This window comes from Osmerus mordax, chromosome 4, assembly GCF_038355195.1.
Source record: "Osmerus mordax isolate fOsmMor3 chromosome 4, fOsmMor3.pri, whole genome shotgun sequence".
Classification (NCBI taxonomy): Eukaryota; Metazoa; Chordata; class Actinopteri; order Osmeriformes; family Osmeridae; genus Osmerus; species Osmerus mordax.
The window spans coordinates 18,664,643-18,678,712 of record NC_090053.1 but is presented as its reverse complement, the minus strand read 5'-3'; the positions used below and the strand labels follow the sequence as shown (position 1 = coordinate 18,678,712).

General features: G+C 39.2%; 2 protein-coding genes across 4 annotated transcripts; one reads left to right on the top strand and one right to left on the bottom strand.

Annotated features, from left to right (window-relative positions):
• Positions 1-763: 763 nt before the first annotated feature.
• Positions 764-3,309, top strand: pclaf (PCNA clamp associated factor). 2 transcript variants are annotated; one of them, XM_067235274.1, is made up of 5 exons: positions 764-850; positions 1,352-1,411; positions 2,427-2,510; positions 2,704-2,878; positions 3,051-3,309. In XM_067235274.1, exons 2-5 carry the CDS (start codon positions 1,366-1,368, stop codon positions 3,094-3,096), a joined length of 351 nt encoding a protein of 116 aa, XP_067091375.1. In that variant the 5' UTR covers positions 764-850; positions 1,352-1,365; the 3' UTR covers positions 3,097-3,309. The 2 variants fall into 2 exon arrangements, with proteins under 2 accessions (XP_067091375.1, XP_067091376.1); XM_067235275.1 differs by having other exon boundaries at positions 775-784.
• Positions 3,310-4,135: 826 nt separating this feature from the next.
• prr5l (proline rich 5 like) lies at positions 4,136-13,526 on the bottom strand. 2 transcript variants are annotated; one of them, XM_067234917.1, is made up of 9 exons: positions 13,429-13,526; positions 11,118-11,255; positions 9,888-9,968; positions 9,579-9,627; positions 7,923-7,980; positions 7,551-7,642; positions 6,886-7,029; positions 6,294-6,414; positions 4,136-4,941 (listed from the first exon to the last, which is right to left on the bottom strand). In XM_067234917.1, the coding sequence occupies exons 2-9, from the start codon at positions 11,234-11,236 to the stop codon at positions 4,571-4,573; spliced, it is 1,035 nt and encodes a 344-aa protein (XP_067091018.1). In that variant the 5' UTR covers positions 11,237-11,255; positions 13,429-13,526; the 3' UTR covers positions 4,136-4,570. The 2 variants fall into 2 exon arrangements, with proteins under 2 accessions (XP_067091018.1, XP_067091019.1); XM_067234918.1 differs by lacking the exon at positions 13,429-13,526 and adding an exon at positions 11,386-11,470.
• Between the last annotated feature and the right edge of the window lie 544 nt (positions 13,527-14,070).

Sequence of the window (14,070 nt, the reverse complement as noted above, 5' to 3'; positions counted from 1 at the left end):
GGAAAACTAGTTCTTGTTAAAAAGAAAATAAGAAAAGAGGGGTGATTAAATCTAATTATATAACAATATGTGTAGGCTACTTTTAATTTTAGATTTGTGTGGTTTTGTAATACAATGCCCTAAGGATGCCTGAAAATAAACATTTTTAACTGGACTAAATGTCAGACGACATTCCAATAATTTGAACTTTCTTCACGGTGGACTGGGCATTGAGTGTGGTTGTACTGTTTAGGAGAATAGCCAATATCCTTAGTTTAATTATTGCCTCAATTCCCTCTCTTCAGGCTGCAGGAAAATTCAAACTGCTGGACCCATCTTTCTTTGTCACACTCACATCAACCCTGCTGGTTTGTCAGACAGACACGAGATAGCACAATTCAAATTGTGCTATCCTCTTACACATTTGAACTTTGTTCATGGTTTCCGTTCAAAAACGGGTGGCTCAATTGATTAATTGACCTGATTTCCTCCAGTCTGGACATACTGTTATTTTACAGATTGTTTCTAGCACAACTAAAACAGATATCTCCTTTTTAAATCATACATATTTATATAAATGTCCCTGTTTACGCTGCTGATAGGCCTACTTGTAATGATAGCTGCGACAAATCGTTCAATTTGAACCAAAACAGATTCCTCCACAAATCCACAAGTTTTGGCATGTTTCAGGCCATGCTCTTAATTTGAAGTCAAATTCTCAAAGCCGGAATTGCTACTGAGGACTATCGTGGCAAGTTTCACGCGGACACGGCAGGAAATGGTGACCCAACACCATTATTTCCGGGTAAATTGCTAGGATATATCAGACATCCTGGACATATCAACATTCAACATTGCTCCTCCTACTGAGGTAGGGTAGAAAGATTCTAGGAGTTTACTCAGAAGTTCACCAGTCAATCGGAATTGATGTTTGTACAAAAACTGAACATTTAAATGTTACGTTTTCGGAAACTTTCCAAAAAATAAATGTTTCCTAATGTCGTAATTTTATAATTTACAGCATATTAATGAAATACGACAATGCATATTAAGATACGTTGATATAACTTTATTTATAAAATGCTATTAGCTTTTTTCTTTCTTTTATGACAAAAACAGAAAATCCGTCAATATTATGTGACTTTAGATTAATCAAGATGAGGCTAAAATAATACAATTCAACTACAAGTAGATCCAATTTAAATCAGGGACATTTTTTAATAGTAACCCACCAACAACAAAAAAAATCGTTCTTGACGTGTTGACGTCTCCTACCCATGACGTACCTTAAATCCAGGCGGGAACCTAAGCAAGTCTCATTGAAGACGTCCTGTGTGGGAAGGTTTTCTGATTGTTGTCATTGTTTTAACAGTAAATCTAACAAACATGGTGCGAACCAAGGCAGACAGCGTGCCAGGAACATACAGAAAAGGTAATTTTTCAATTACTAATTGAAGTATAACAGACGTTAGTTTCACAATTCGAAATATTTACATTGTGTTCAAGCTCGTTATGACGAATCTTTCACGGACCTTCACGGTCGGAACACTGATAAATAGATTTTTCTTCATTATGTTGGCTATATCGATGCTCCATTATAGTTAAAAAGCTAGCACTATTACAGCTCTTTTCAATGGTCAAATTGCATTTTATATTCCACTAATAATTATATTTTAAATTCAGTTGAGTTTGAGGTAAGTGGTATGGCGCTGAATATTTGGTTGCAGCAAACTAGCCCGCTCACTAATGGCCTACACGTTAGTTGCATACAGAAACCTGAGGAGTCATTATATCGTAGCAATATGTATCGAATGCTCTATCTTGATTAAGCAGTTTGTTGTAATTTGAATCGCTTGTTTGCTAGATTTATCTGCCTTTCAAACTGGCGCCAGTTTTCGCCGCCCAAGGAAGACAACTACAACGACATGGCGCCTTAAGAGGACACACTTTCCACACACTTTGATTAGCGAGTTTTATTCCGTTTCCCATCAGTATGCCATTTAATGGTAGATCTGATAAGCGACCCCAGATTACGCTCTACATCCTGTAGCTATTAGCAGGCAAGCTAGTATGCTTTTCTCGCTCTTTCTTAAGAGAACATCTTGATCGTGAAGTTCCATTTGACGAGTAGTGCCTACTAGCTAAAGTAGATACAAAATAAAGAAAATGCGTGCTTGTTGAGTAGTTTTTTTAATTTTATTTTTCTGAACATAGTTTTGTACTATCCTTAAAGAATGAATCTTAAAGTTGGGAGGGCCATTTATACCTCCAGCTGTGCCTAATATTTATGAAGTCAAAGCACCTAGAACCGAAAGATTGTTAGCTTAGCTACCTAATGTCCTTCTCTTCACCTTTTGTCACTGCTTTTCAGAATCAGCTTTCTTTGCCAAATAAGTCTGCTCAAACTTTGTGCAAATGAATTTACTGTGGAATTTACTACTTTTCAGCCGTTGCAGCATCTGCACCCAGAAAATCATTGGGGGCTTCCAGCTCAGCCAATGCATCAAGCAGCTTTCAAGCAGGCACCCCTTGTAAGTTGGTCTCCCTACTGCCCAGCTGTACTAAACAGAATCTTCTGTGAGGCGGACCATGCACAATCGCACATGACACAACAGCAAACACCTTTTATTATTACTGATTTATAACTGCATGACTTTTTTGTTTTACAAAAAGTATATGTGTGTGTCTATACCAAGTAATTTATATTATATCAATGCTTTGTAGCTAAGGGAAAATATGCTGGTGGAAATCCTGTGTGTCCCCGGCCTACCCCAACTTGGCAGAAGGGTATCGGGGATTTCTTTGGGGGTCCAGGCAGGAAACCTGAAAAGGAAAACCAGCTTCCTGTCATGGAGGATGAAGAGGCAGGAGGCAGTGGAGTATCAAAGGCACCCAGGAAGTATGTTCGTGTACACACCGAGTTATGGGTGTTCCCACTTCTAACGATTCTGCAGAATTGATTTTTAGTGTTCAGACATTTTACAATGTTACACAGATCATCATAATAATATGTTTGCTGTTTGGAATCAATGATTTCACACATTCCCCATTGTGATGTTTTCTTTTTTCAGATCCAGACAGTTGCCCAGTGACGGTGAGGAAGATGCTGATGAATGAACTATGGATGCTTTCAGAAGTCATAAGCCATGGCTACTAGTACTTGAAAGGGCTTAGCTATTTTTCTAAATGTAAATTTCTTGTATATAATTACTGGCATCTAAAAAAAGTGTACAGAAGCTAATAAACTTGTTCTTCTTTTTTAACATGCATTTTTTGTGATATTCTAAACTCCAATATGCCTCACCTATTAAATTGGCTTTTTACTCTTTATATGCTGAAGCATTTTACCTGTTTTTTTTATTCACTTCACTGCCTTTGCCACCAGGTGGCACTACTAGCCTACCTCAAAATGTGAGAAACCAGTCAACTCAGTTTGGACCAAGTCCTCACCCCTTGCTCCCGGTTTGAAGCAAATGATGAATTTTGGTGGTATTGTATTTACTTTGTTGGGCTCCCGGTTGATTATTTTATTCTTTTAACCCGTCAAAATATTTAAAATGATCTTCCTAAAAAAAATGTATTCTCAAACCTGGTTCAAAATACTCCCCTTTTCATAAAATCGTTTGTTTCTACTGCGGCTTCAGAAGTCTTGATCAGTCAAATGTATGCTCTTTGATCTGGAACATGATGCATTTTTAAACATGAAACATGTACTCTTCATTTAAGGCTAAAATAATTTGTTTTAGAAAATCATCATGAACCTCATATACACCACCTGCCCCCCTCGTTGGTGTGAGCAAGACTTACCATCTTGATCCTGAAAGCTTATTACAGCACTGGCGGCATTCCTTAGGCTAAGGTAACAGGCTCTCCCAGAAAGAGATCATCCTCGTACGCACTACAGCCAAAGCTACTTATCTACAGTACGCCCGAAAACCTTGAATAGATCTGGAGTTGGATGCTGTACAGACAGATCATGGTCTTGCCATTTGTAAGTGAACTTTAAGGTCATCGACAAGGGTTTTAGTTCAATTGTCAAGATATCAATCTAAGGGAACTGTACATTGCAATATATGCCTGGTAGGAAATAAATACAAATCATTGTCTTGATGCGTGATTGGTTTCAAAAACACTGCATGCAGGCTACTGAGGGATGTAAGTATATAGTTAAGTATTTTATTAGTACAAAAATATTACTTGTTGGAGACCAGTTCTAAAACCATATAAATGATCAAACCCTGAACAGGATTTGTCTGCTGTGGCACAGTCAACACATACTTCCTCAATGTTCAGGTAGGGTTTGTTAAGACATTGACAGGATACATTCAGGCATTTCCAAAATTCCCCCACCTCATTTCAATAAGTAGACTTTAAGATCCCCTTTCCCCAATAATGGACTCATCTGATAGACGATCCTGCTTCCTCTTCCATCCCTCTTATTAGATGTAGTCCACTGAGGGATGGCGTGTTTGGTGAAACGGCACAGAGAGATGACCTTTTGACCATAGAGAACCCCCCTGAAATCCCATTCCTTTCTCTTCATCACTGAGGTATTTCTCCTTAAGGGTTTTTGTATAAAGGCCCCATTTTGTTAGCTGGGGGGAGGGCAAATCATTTCAGATGATCTTGGCTGCTTGAGAACCCCTCCCGATGGTGCCTCCAGGATGTCAGGCTCACTGGAGAACGGTCTGCATCCCATGACACAGTTGTTTCCCATTTCGCTCCCCCCACTGCCCCTGCGGTCTTCCTCCATCCCAGAGTGCATCCTGCCCGATGCTGAGAGCAGCTGGATGTCCGAGTGAGCGTTAGCTACCGTGTGGCGTCGTATTCCGCCCACCTTCTCCAGGTAGGCTTCCCCTTCATGCTCCACCAGGGGAGCCAATGTGAACGAATCTGAGGTGTGGTGGGTTATGGTGATCTCTGGTCGGCTTGCTGCCTTCCTTGGGTACGTTGCACAGCATTCTGTGATGGAGGACAGAATGGAATCAAATGTTTTGAATATCTGTCAAGACTCTATACAAGATTATAATTGCGATAAGATCCAACTATTCATCTTCACGCAAGATAAAAAATAAAATTGACAGATAATAAACATATAGTATAAACAACATAAAACAAGTAACTTCTGTTCAGTACACATCAGTATATAAGTAATATAAGTATGATTATTCACTTATGATTATTTATGTTGTGTTTATCTGAAAATGCAAGTTGCATGCTGCAACATTCTGCTTTGAATTGTAAAGGAAAATCATAACTAACAATACACAATGGAAAACTACTGGGAATGTACACAATATGGCCAAAAGTATGTGGACACCCCAGTGTTCAAGAGTTTAACACATCATCTGTCTGGTTGCAATACTCACCACCGAGTTTTAAAATGGCTCAAGTAACGACAGCACAATAACTATTTGTAGGGAGCTTCATGAAATGGGTTTCCATGGCCTAAGATCACCTTGCACAATGCCAAGCATTGACTGCAGTGATGTAAAAAATATTCAAAAACTATACAAATTGAGCAGTAGGAAGGCATGGTGGCAGGTAAACATAAAGAGAGAGGGAAAAAATGGCCAAGGTGTAGATCAGTGGGTTCTATAGTGTACTGGCTAACACCAGGTCAGGGGAATCAGATATTTAATAAATAGGGATTTGCAAGCTTGAGAGTTGTTTTTGATGTGGTGGATTTGTCGTTCCACTTTAACTTCAAACCTGCGAAGATTTTTTGTCCCCCCCCCCCCCCCCCTGCTAGAGCCTGGGAGGCAGTATAGGATTAACACATTCTTCACTCATTCTGAACCAGGTCAAATGGCTAGGAATCTATCCTGATAGTATGTACTGTACTGTACACTGGCCCATTACTCTCTTAACCTTTTCGACCTGTACCACATACGGAATCTGTGTAAGGGGACCCAGCAGCGTACGGTCACATCTATGTGATTAGAACCCAATAAATATGATGTAAATATGATGTCTATAAATGAAGCAACAATCGTGTGTAGTACAGTATGTCAGTGTTCTTTGTTTAACTTTTTTAACATGCATTTATCGCCACGTCTTTATTGTAAAGACATTTACTTAACATGCCAGTAGCATTGAATTACAACCATAAAGTTCTTGTTATAAAAAAAGCTTGGTCCACACACACACATTAGTTACAGTATATATTCTGACCTTTGTCTAAGAATTACATAACCTGCTTAATATAGTCCAACAACTACAGCTATGTAGTTGTTGCAGCATGTTTTATCTAAAAATAAAACAACACAAGCTTTAAGCCTGACACCGGCTCAGGCTGTGATGTGTAAACTTACCTTGGAAGCACATGCCTTTACTACCGTGAAGAACGTTCCCCAGGTAAGGACATATAACAATCTCCACCAGTTTTTCTAACTGGTAATACTCTTTACTGGGACTACCTGATTCATGGATGCCCTGAGGAAGGATAAACACACACAAACACAGTCAGTGGCCATGTACAGTAAAAAGTATAAGTCACTTGAGGATGGACACACATACATTTACATTTAGTCATTTAGCAAACGCTCTTATCCAGAGCGACTTACAGTAAGTACAGGGACATTCCCCCGAGGCAAGTAGGGTGAAGTGCCTTGCCCAAGGACACAACGTAATTTGGCACAGCCGGGAATCGAACCAGCGACCTTCGGATTACTAGCCCGATTCCCTAACCGCTCAGCCACCTGACTCCCACCACATACACATGGTGTGATAAGTTGCTCCAATTACACAAGACAATGAAGGAAGGCACTTCCAAATAAATTCAGTCTGAAATGTTATCGAAAACAACATGATCTAAACAGTTTTGAAATGTTTCACCTTTCCTGACTGACAGTACGGTTTCCAAGCAAACATAGAACCCACTGGTGAGGATCTTGATTCTCCCACCTGTAGGATGAGCAGCATCTGAGTGATGGCTGGAGGGGGCAACGTGGTAGTGCTGTGTGCCAGTGAGTCGTGGAGGTGGATCTTCAAGAGGACCAGGTCTCTGAAGCCTAACAGGGCCATCTGCCTGACGGTCAGCTCCTGACCCTGCACTCCCAGCCAGAGAGAAGTTATTTCTGAACGCTTTGTGCGGTCTCGTTTAAACTACTAAACAGTCTGTTGCACATGGTAACTGTCTTGGCTATACAGATGGTTGACAAATTAAAGGGAAAAAAAAGCATCTAGTGTCTTAGTAAAGGGTTGCGCCGACACAATCCACTAGAACATCTTCAGTGCACCTTGACAGTCTCTGGAACTCTTCTGGAGGTTTGATGCATAATTAGCATTCAAATGAAGTACAACTGAATGGAAGCATCTGCCTTTATTATGCTTTTGCTCTCCTTTATTCAGGTTTTTCCTTTAAGTTGTCACCTGTATAGTTCTGAGTGCGCAAAACATGTTTGTGACAGAATATGACATATGGTGTATGATGTGCAGAACAGGCTCCAATTTTCCAAGAATGTTCTTGAACAATAGAAATAAAAAAGCCTTTTGATCACATTGTCTAGACCCTGGTCTGTCTGTTTGTATGTATTTCTTAACAGTACTGTGTGTTAAGAAAGTAGTACCTGAACAGGGTAAAATATAGCCTGGAGTGTAGGCAATATCTCAGTGAAGAATCTCACCCACATCTCAGACAGAACGATGAGTTGGCTGTCACCTGGAGATAAGAACAGCTATTATTTGATGGGAATATAATGAAGGGTGAATCATTTATATTTATTTATTTTTTACATCTGAGAGGACTTAAATGAAAGCAATGTGACAGTGACAAAAGCTAATTCAGTTTTTTTTGTTTTATGATTTGAATCTTCAGCACACATCCATTTTACCTTTTTATTTTATGAGATAAAAATTAATTATGAGAAATAAATAAAGTATTTGCATCTAAAGAGACTCATCTTGGTTTACAGAGGCATTTTTACACAATGACTACTCACCCTCATAGAGGCATATTTTTTCCTTAATGTGTGACAGGCCTTTTGTCAAAAGTTGATTCTAAAGTAAAATATATGAAAAAAGAAGCATGTTAAAATAACATTTGTGCATGTGATCTTTGCACCACCTCAAAGCATGGCATAATGGTTGAAGTAGATGACTAATATATTCTACATGAGGCATCTGGTATGCAAATGAAATATGTCTCAGATGCCAAGAGGGGTTGGGCTGACAACATAAACGTAAAAAGATAATTTCTTTAAAGGGGTCATATACTGATTTTATAGGGTATTTCACACTGTTCCTTAAGGTCTCCGAATAGGGTATGTAACATTGGTTGGGCTGAAAATGGCCCGGATGCTGTTCTATGCGCCCTGTGAAATAGCCCTAGAATGAAACGAGAGGTTTTCTCCCTATTATGGTATGCTCATGAATATTTAGATAGCTGCAGAGCAAAGATGCAACATAGCCAAACATGCATCGTGAATTGTAGATTTACATGACAACACAGGTTTATTCAAATGAAACACAGTCAGGAAAATGAAATATTGTTTGCCCCATTGCCAATTAATCACTAAATCATCACACATTCTACCTATGCTAGATACAGGATACGTTAGCATTGCTAATAACTGTTAGCGACAAAATCATAGTTACAGCTTACGGTTGTGATGAGCATACGGTCGGATGTGTATGTACATTTAGGGGCGTGACAAAGCCAAATAAGGTTGAGTTGACCTCAACTCGGTGGCTTTTTGGAAACCGCCCGTTTTACAGCGGCAGTTTCAAATTGTGGAATTTGCATAGGAAAGAGGTGTCAATGGACTCTGAGGTTAACTGTATGTCCACTTTACCCGCCGAACTGTCGTTATTCAACTATGACAAGGTAAACTCAGTTTTGCATTCAATGACCCCTTTAACTTGGGGATGATAAAAGAAAGTATCTTGCGTTCATGTTAACTTGATACACAAGGTGAGCGGTAAGACTTCAAAACAGCAATTAGTCAAGCACTCTTTCATATTTCCGAACATGGAGAACATGCATCTTTCAAGCTCTGGGTGTGTCTCTCTACTTAACAATGTTTCCATCAGGCATCTATCTACACACTCTGGAAGCGCTTCTTCCGGTCTCTAGCATTTACACACGTCTCATCTCAGAAAGAGTTTCATTTATATACCAGCTCGTTCCAGTCATTTTATTCTATTAACTCCAGTTTAAACATCCAAAACAATGTTTCCCAATGAAAAATGCTCTTCTTGAACCTGGCTGAAAATAATTTTTTTCATAGAATAATTTTTGTTGAAGACCGATTAGCTTTAAACAAATCCATAATCGGCAATCTAGCACCCCATTTTTTTTTTTATTAAGCCAGAATCATGGTGAACATATCTATGCATACATCTCTGTGGCAGACATTTCCGAAACTCAACTCACACCAAAACAATTTAGATGAATAATTGCACTACATTTACATTTAGTCATTTAGCAGACGCTCTTATCCAGAGCACTACAGGTAAGAGAAAAAGTACAGTCGTAGTACGCAGTATACTTTGGTCCTTCATATCACCATGTCTGCATTGCAGATTACCAGATGACTGGGGTAATTTGTTGACTATACAGTGCACAATCATGCAAGAGGAAAAGTTGAAACAAATACCTGGAAATATTCTGTGATAAATGAGCCAAGCTCTGTTTTGAGGAGCCACCTGTCAGGATAAAGTAAAGCTGGAGGGGTTAGATTATTCTCCAATCAAATTTTTTTCAAACGAACGATTTGCTAAAGTGTTCTGCAGTGATATAAGCCATAAGAAGCAAGAGGTTTATACTAAATTCAAGTTAATCTAGTCTTTACAAATGATTAAATAATAAACAGATGAAAGAAGATAGTATCAGCAGTAGACAGTAGAACATCCCTGACAGTCCACAGTTCTCCACACCTGTGATGTCACCACATATTGATTAGTACCTGATGCTCTCATTGAGAGTGTAAAGCTCATTTGCCTGCAACCCTCCTCCCTCAAACACCTTGATGACAGCTGTCTGGACACTGAAAGACCAAGAAAAATGCAAGATATTAGGTTCAATTAGAGGTACAGGTGAAGGTGAAGTTGAGGATTGTACACAAACATCCAAAGTCAAATTGGAGTATCTCTTTTCGTGTTTTACATTAATATGAGTAAAACTAGGTGAAATAAAAATAGGCTAAACGTCTGATATTTTTCAATCAGCATTTGAAAAACTATTTATTTATCTGAAAAATTATGCAAACACGTGTTGTCTTACACGTACACTACTCTATTCGGATAGCTCAGTGGTTAGAGATCTTCTAATGAGATCTCCCCTCTATATGTTGCATTGGATATAAATATCAACTAAAAGAGGATGTTACAATATGATGTGTCTTAGCTTAAATTAAGTAACTGCAGTTGTTAATTACAGTACTTCCAGTCAGTCCACACATGTTTATTTCACAGCACATTTCCTGTATTCTAAAACATATCCTGTGTCAAATGTTTGCACAGAAGGTCCAAAATAAGTAAATGAACACAAAAAGTGCCTTGACCTAAATGTTAACTTTTTTGTAATTTTTTGTATGGTTTCTGTGCTGTCCTAATAAAGTTATTAAGCTGATAAATGCATAAATGTAAATCAAGTAAAGTAGGTGTTACTACACTGCAGCGGAGGTGACCTCTGAGCAGCCACAGCACTCCCTGCCCCATCTACTTCCTACAAAACATCCTGCCAAATGTTCATATTCACTCCCAAAAAAAGGAGGGGAGGTCGTCTGACATTTCCGTTTGGAAAAATAGGCCTAGGTTCCATTTCCTGATCAAACTGCCACCTCAACACTAAGTGACCCAACAGAGTAAGTCCAAAAGCGAGGTAAATATGAGAGAATGACTTTAGTGGATGTGATCAGAGAGGAGGAAAGGCATCAGAAAGAAGATCTTTCACGCTCCAGCCAGGGACAGGTTATTACAAATTCCATGGCTCTGATTCTTCACGCACTTCCTGGCAGTAATTTGCCATTATAACTTTCTATGTATTGAATGTTCTGTCATTTCTCATGTGAAAGACAACGTCTCAGCCCTAATCCATGTTGAAGCACAAAGACAGAGTTAAGTTAAGAACAGACATGTTATGGAAATTGATTCACAACTGTCTTCGAGTCACATACATTAAGAGGCTTGCCCACCTGTTCCAGACACTCGCGTTGGAAAGCTGCATGGCGGATGAGCTGGCATGGAAACGGGCAAGGTCTGTCAGCACAGGAGAGCTCATGAAACGAGGGCGAGGTCGCCGAAATGATCCCATTATGCACAAGTTCTGGAGTCTGAAATTAAGTATATTAAAAAAGATTATAGAGTAAAATGTTCTTAAGGTTTAAAATTGGTGGTTGAATGACATTTGAACTTTACTAAAATAAAATAAAAATACATGACCACTTGCTTATCTGGACTCACATATTTTGTCTATCCTCAGAACATCTTACAGCAGCACTTCTGAAGCTACACTCATCTTCGCCAAAAAAGTCAGTAAGAAAAATTCCCTCCGGCTGTGATTGTTCACATGAGACTTTCGCAAACAACAAGCAAAAGCAAATAACTGGCGGTGGAACTGACAAAAAATGTTTGTGTGGTTAAACCGCCCCACAGTAGATAACAAATGAGTTGACTGAAACTGTAGAGTGAGAAGCATGTAGGTGTGCCTAATGTGTCCGTGTCAACTTAAGCATCTGTGTCATACTGAAAACAGTGAAGTTACTTTCAGTAGTTTGCTAACTTCCTGTCTCACCATGTTTACAACCCAAATTACATATACAGCATATTGCTATCCACGACAGACCAAAACCTGTCTCAAACCATGAGAGATGTTCGAGCTATGCTATGCTGAGACAGTAATAACTACATACACTTTTGATTGAAATGTCAAGCTTATGAGCCAGGACCCAAAATAACATTATAATGAGGTGTCTGCAAGCTGTAAGGAGAGGATAAGAGAAGAGGTCAAACTGAGTCAAGCAAAGTACGTGTGACTTTTAGAATTGAAGTTTGTTGACTGTGGATGGGTGGGTGGGGCACAGAAATGGGGTGAAAGAGAAGGTTAAAAATGCCACCAAATGTTTCAGACGTCACGTGTGTGCCGAACATTCTGTCATTCCCATGTATACTGATCAGGCACAGACTGGAGACTAAATGTGTGCAGTCAAGCAAATAGTTCAGACTCACCAAACCTCTGATTCAGTCTGACCCATCCACCCACCAATGCCATTAACACTTCCCACATACATATGGGTGTCGCATATGGCACCCCAACCCCCTTCCTGATCTCCAGCACACCATATTTTGGACCAAGGGAATAGTTGTGTAGATAGATAATGTTATTGATGCACTGTATAAAAATACAGACCATTTCTTATGATAACACACTGAAATATTGTTAGAACTCTGTTCTTTTAGTCCTTGATTATCTGCTGTACTTCCTATATGCACTATTTGTATGTTGCTTTGGATAAAAGAGAGATGTTCCAAAATGTATTGAAAAGCTGAAAGACTTTCCTCTGTCCTGCCCCTCATGTCTCCTCATTCTGGCACCAACAAATGTTGCTTGGCAACCCTAAATAAGTATTTAGTGATATCTCAGTTTGGCAAGCCAGATGAAAATAAACAATAGCATGCTTGTGTGCACCCTCCCCGGGTGCTTCCATGTGCTATGATCCTAAATGAAATTAGAGCAAAAGGCTTTGTGGCGCACACACTAGCCCATCCTCCACCTCGGTATCTTAAACTAGGGCCAGGTTCAAAAACTGACTTTAGCTCCTGATCTTTAGCATAGACCAAAAAGGAAAGGACATTTCCCCAAGACAAATCATACTCTTCCAAAGACTGAAAGCATGCAGGTAATCCTTTAGACGGCGATTGCTATCATGGGGAACTGCTAACTGGGGTTAATCCCATTACTGACACAGGGTTGCTGCGTATTACTGATCTTTCTACGAGGAGTCAGAAGGTCTGAAGTAGAGATGTGCGCTCCCTTCTCATGACCACATCTGACTTGTTATTAAATAATTTGTTGTTAATGTTTTTGAGAAGTTTGTGTACGTTTGTTAAACGTCTAATTCTCAATCGTAGGCTACTTCTTGTTAATATAATATTAAAAACACATTGTAAAATCAGACCCACTGACAGCACCATCCCATTTTCATCCACATTTCAAAGTAATTACCCGATCTGTCTTCCAAATAATTACATGCTCACTCCTGCAAGACGAAGGCGGTATATGCTATATTTCTTTTTACACATTTGACAAATTGTTATGCCATTACAGTTCGCTTAACTGAACGTTCAGACGTGCAAGTCCAAAACAAATGGAGATCAGCAATACTATCGCGATTATACTTCTGCAGTATCTCGAATAGGAAGAGGAATCGCCTACTGGTGTAAAAAAAATAGATATAAAAATGTTAACGCAAATATTAACGCAACAAGTATTTTAAAATATCTTACCTTCTGCAAGCTCACTTACAACGGTTGGCTCGTCATTTGCTTAAGGAATTGCTCATAGAGCTTTTTTTTTTTTACCGAATCATGTTTTACCAACTCTGACATTTACATGATATTATGGACGGGTCTGCAATCGTTTCCTTTCTCACTTGTCTAAAGTTTTCCGTCAGTTACAGACAGTAAACGTCAACCTTGCATCTAAAAGACAAGTAAATTGATGCTGACGAATCGCTCGTGCTCATGAAGCAATCGTCTCTCCCCCTTGACACTGATTGGTACGGTTCTAATGAATATTTATTAGGTGATAGACACGGCACCTGACTGGACAAGGCCGATAGGGAGTTTAAGTCCCAATGTTCAAATGTAATTATAAAAGTTTAATGAAATGATAAAATGATTCCATAATCAAACGATATCAAACACTATACAATAATAATACATTAATGGTTTACAGTCGCTTGTCAGTAGGCTAGCCGATCGTCCTTTCCTTACTCCGGGGCTCGAATTTGAGGGAGCTATAGGCCTTTGCTTTCTCCTGGCTTGTCATGCACTCAACGACCACATTTTATAGACACATTTACCTACGCCACTAAGAAAAATAACTGAGTTTAGTTTAACCAATTCAACATCTTTGACTGGAGCCCC

Coding starts and splice junctions, on each gene's coding strand:
- pclaf (XM_067235274.1), top strand. CDS start 1,366: ATGGTGCGAACCAAGGCAGACAGCGTGCCAGGAACATACAGAAAAG. Junction 2,511..2,703: donor CTTTCAAGCAGGCACCCCTT/GTAAGTTGGTCT, acceptor AATGCTTTGTAG/CTAAGGGAAAATATGCTGGT. Junction 2,879..3,050: donor GTATCAAAGGCACCCAGGAA/GTATGTTCGTGT, acceptor TTCTTTTTTCAG/ATCCAGACAGTTGCCCAGTG.
- prr5l (XM_067234917.1), bottom strand. CDS start 11,236: ATGGGATCATTTCGGCGACCTCGCCCTCGTTTCATGAGCTCTCCTGTG. Junction 7,643..7,922: donor AAAAATATGCCTCTATGAGG/GTGAGTAGTCAT, acceptor TCTTATCTCCAG/GTGACAGCCAACTCATCGTT. Junction 4,942..6,293: donor TAAAGGCATGTGCTTCCAAG/GTAAGTTTACAC, acceptor CCTCCATCACAG/AATGCTGTGCAACGTACCCA.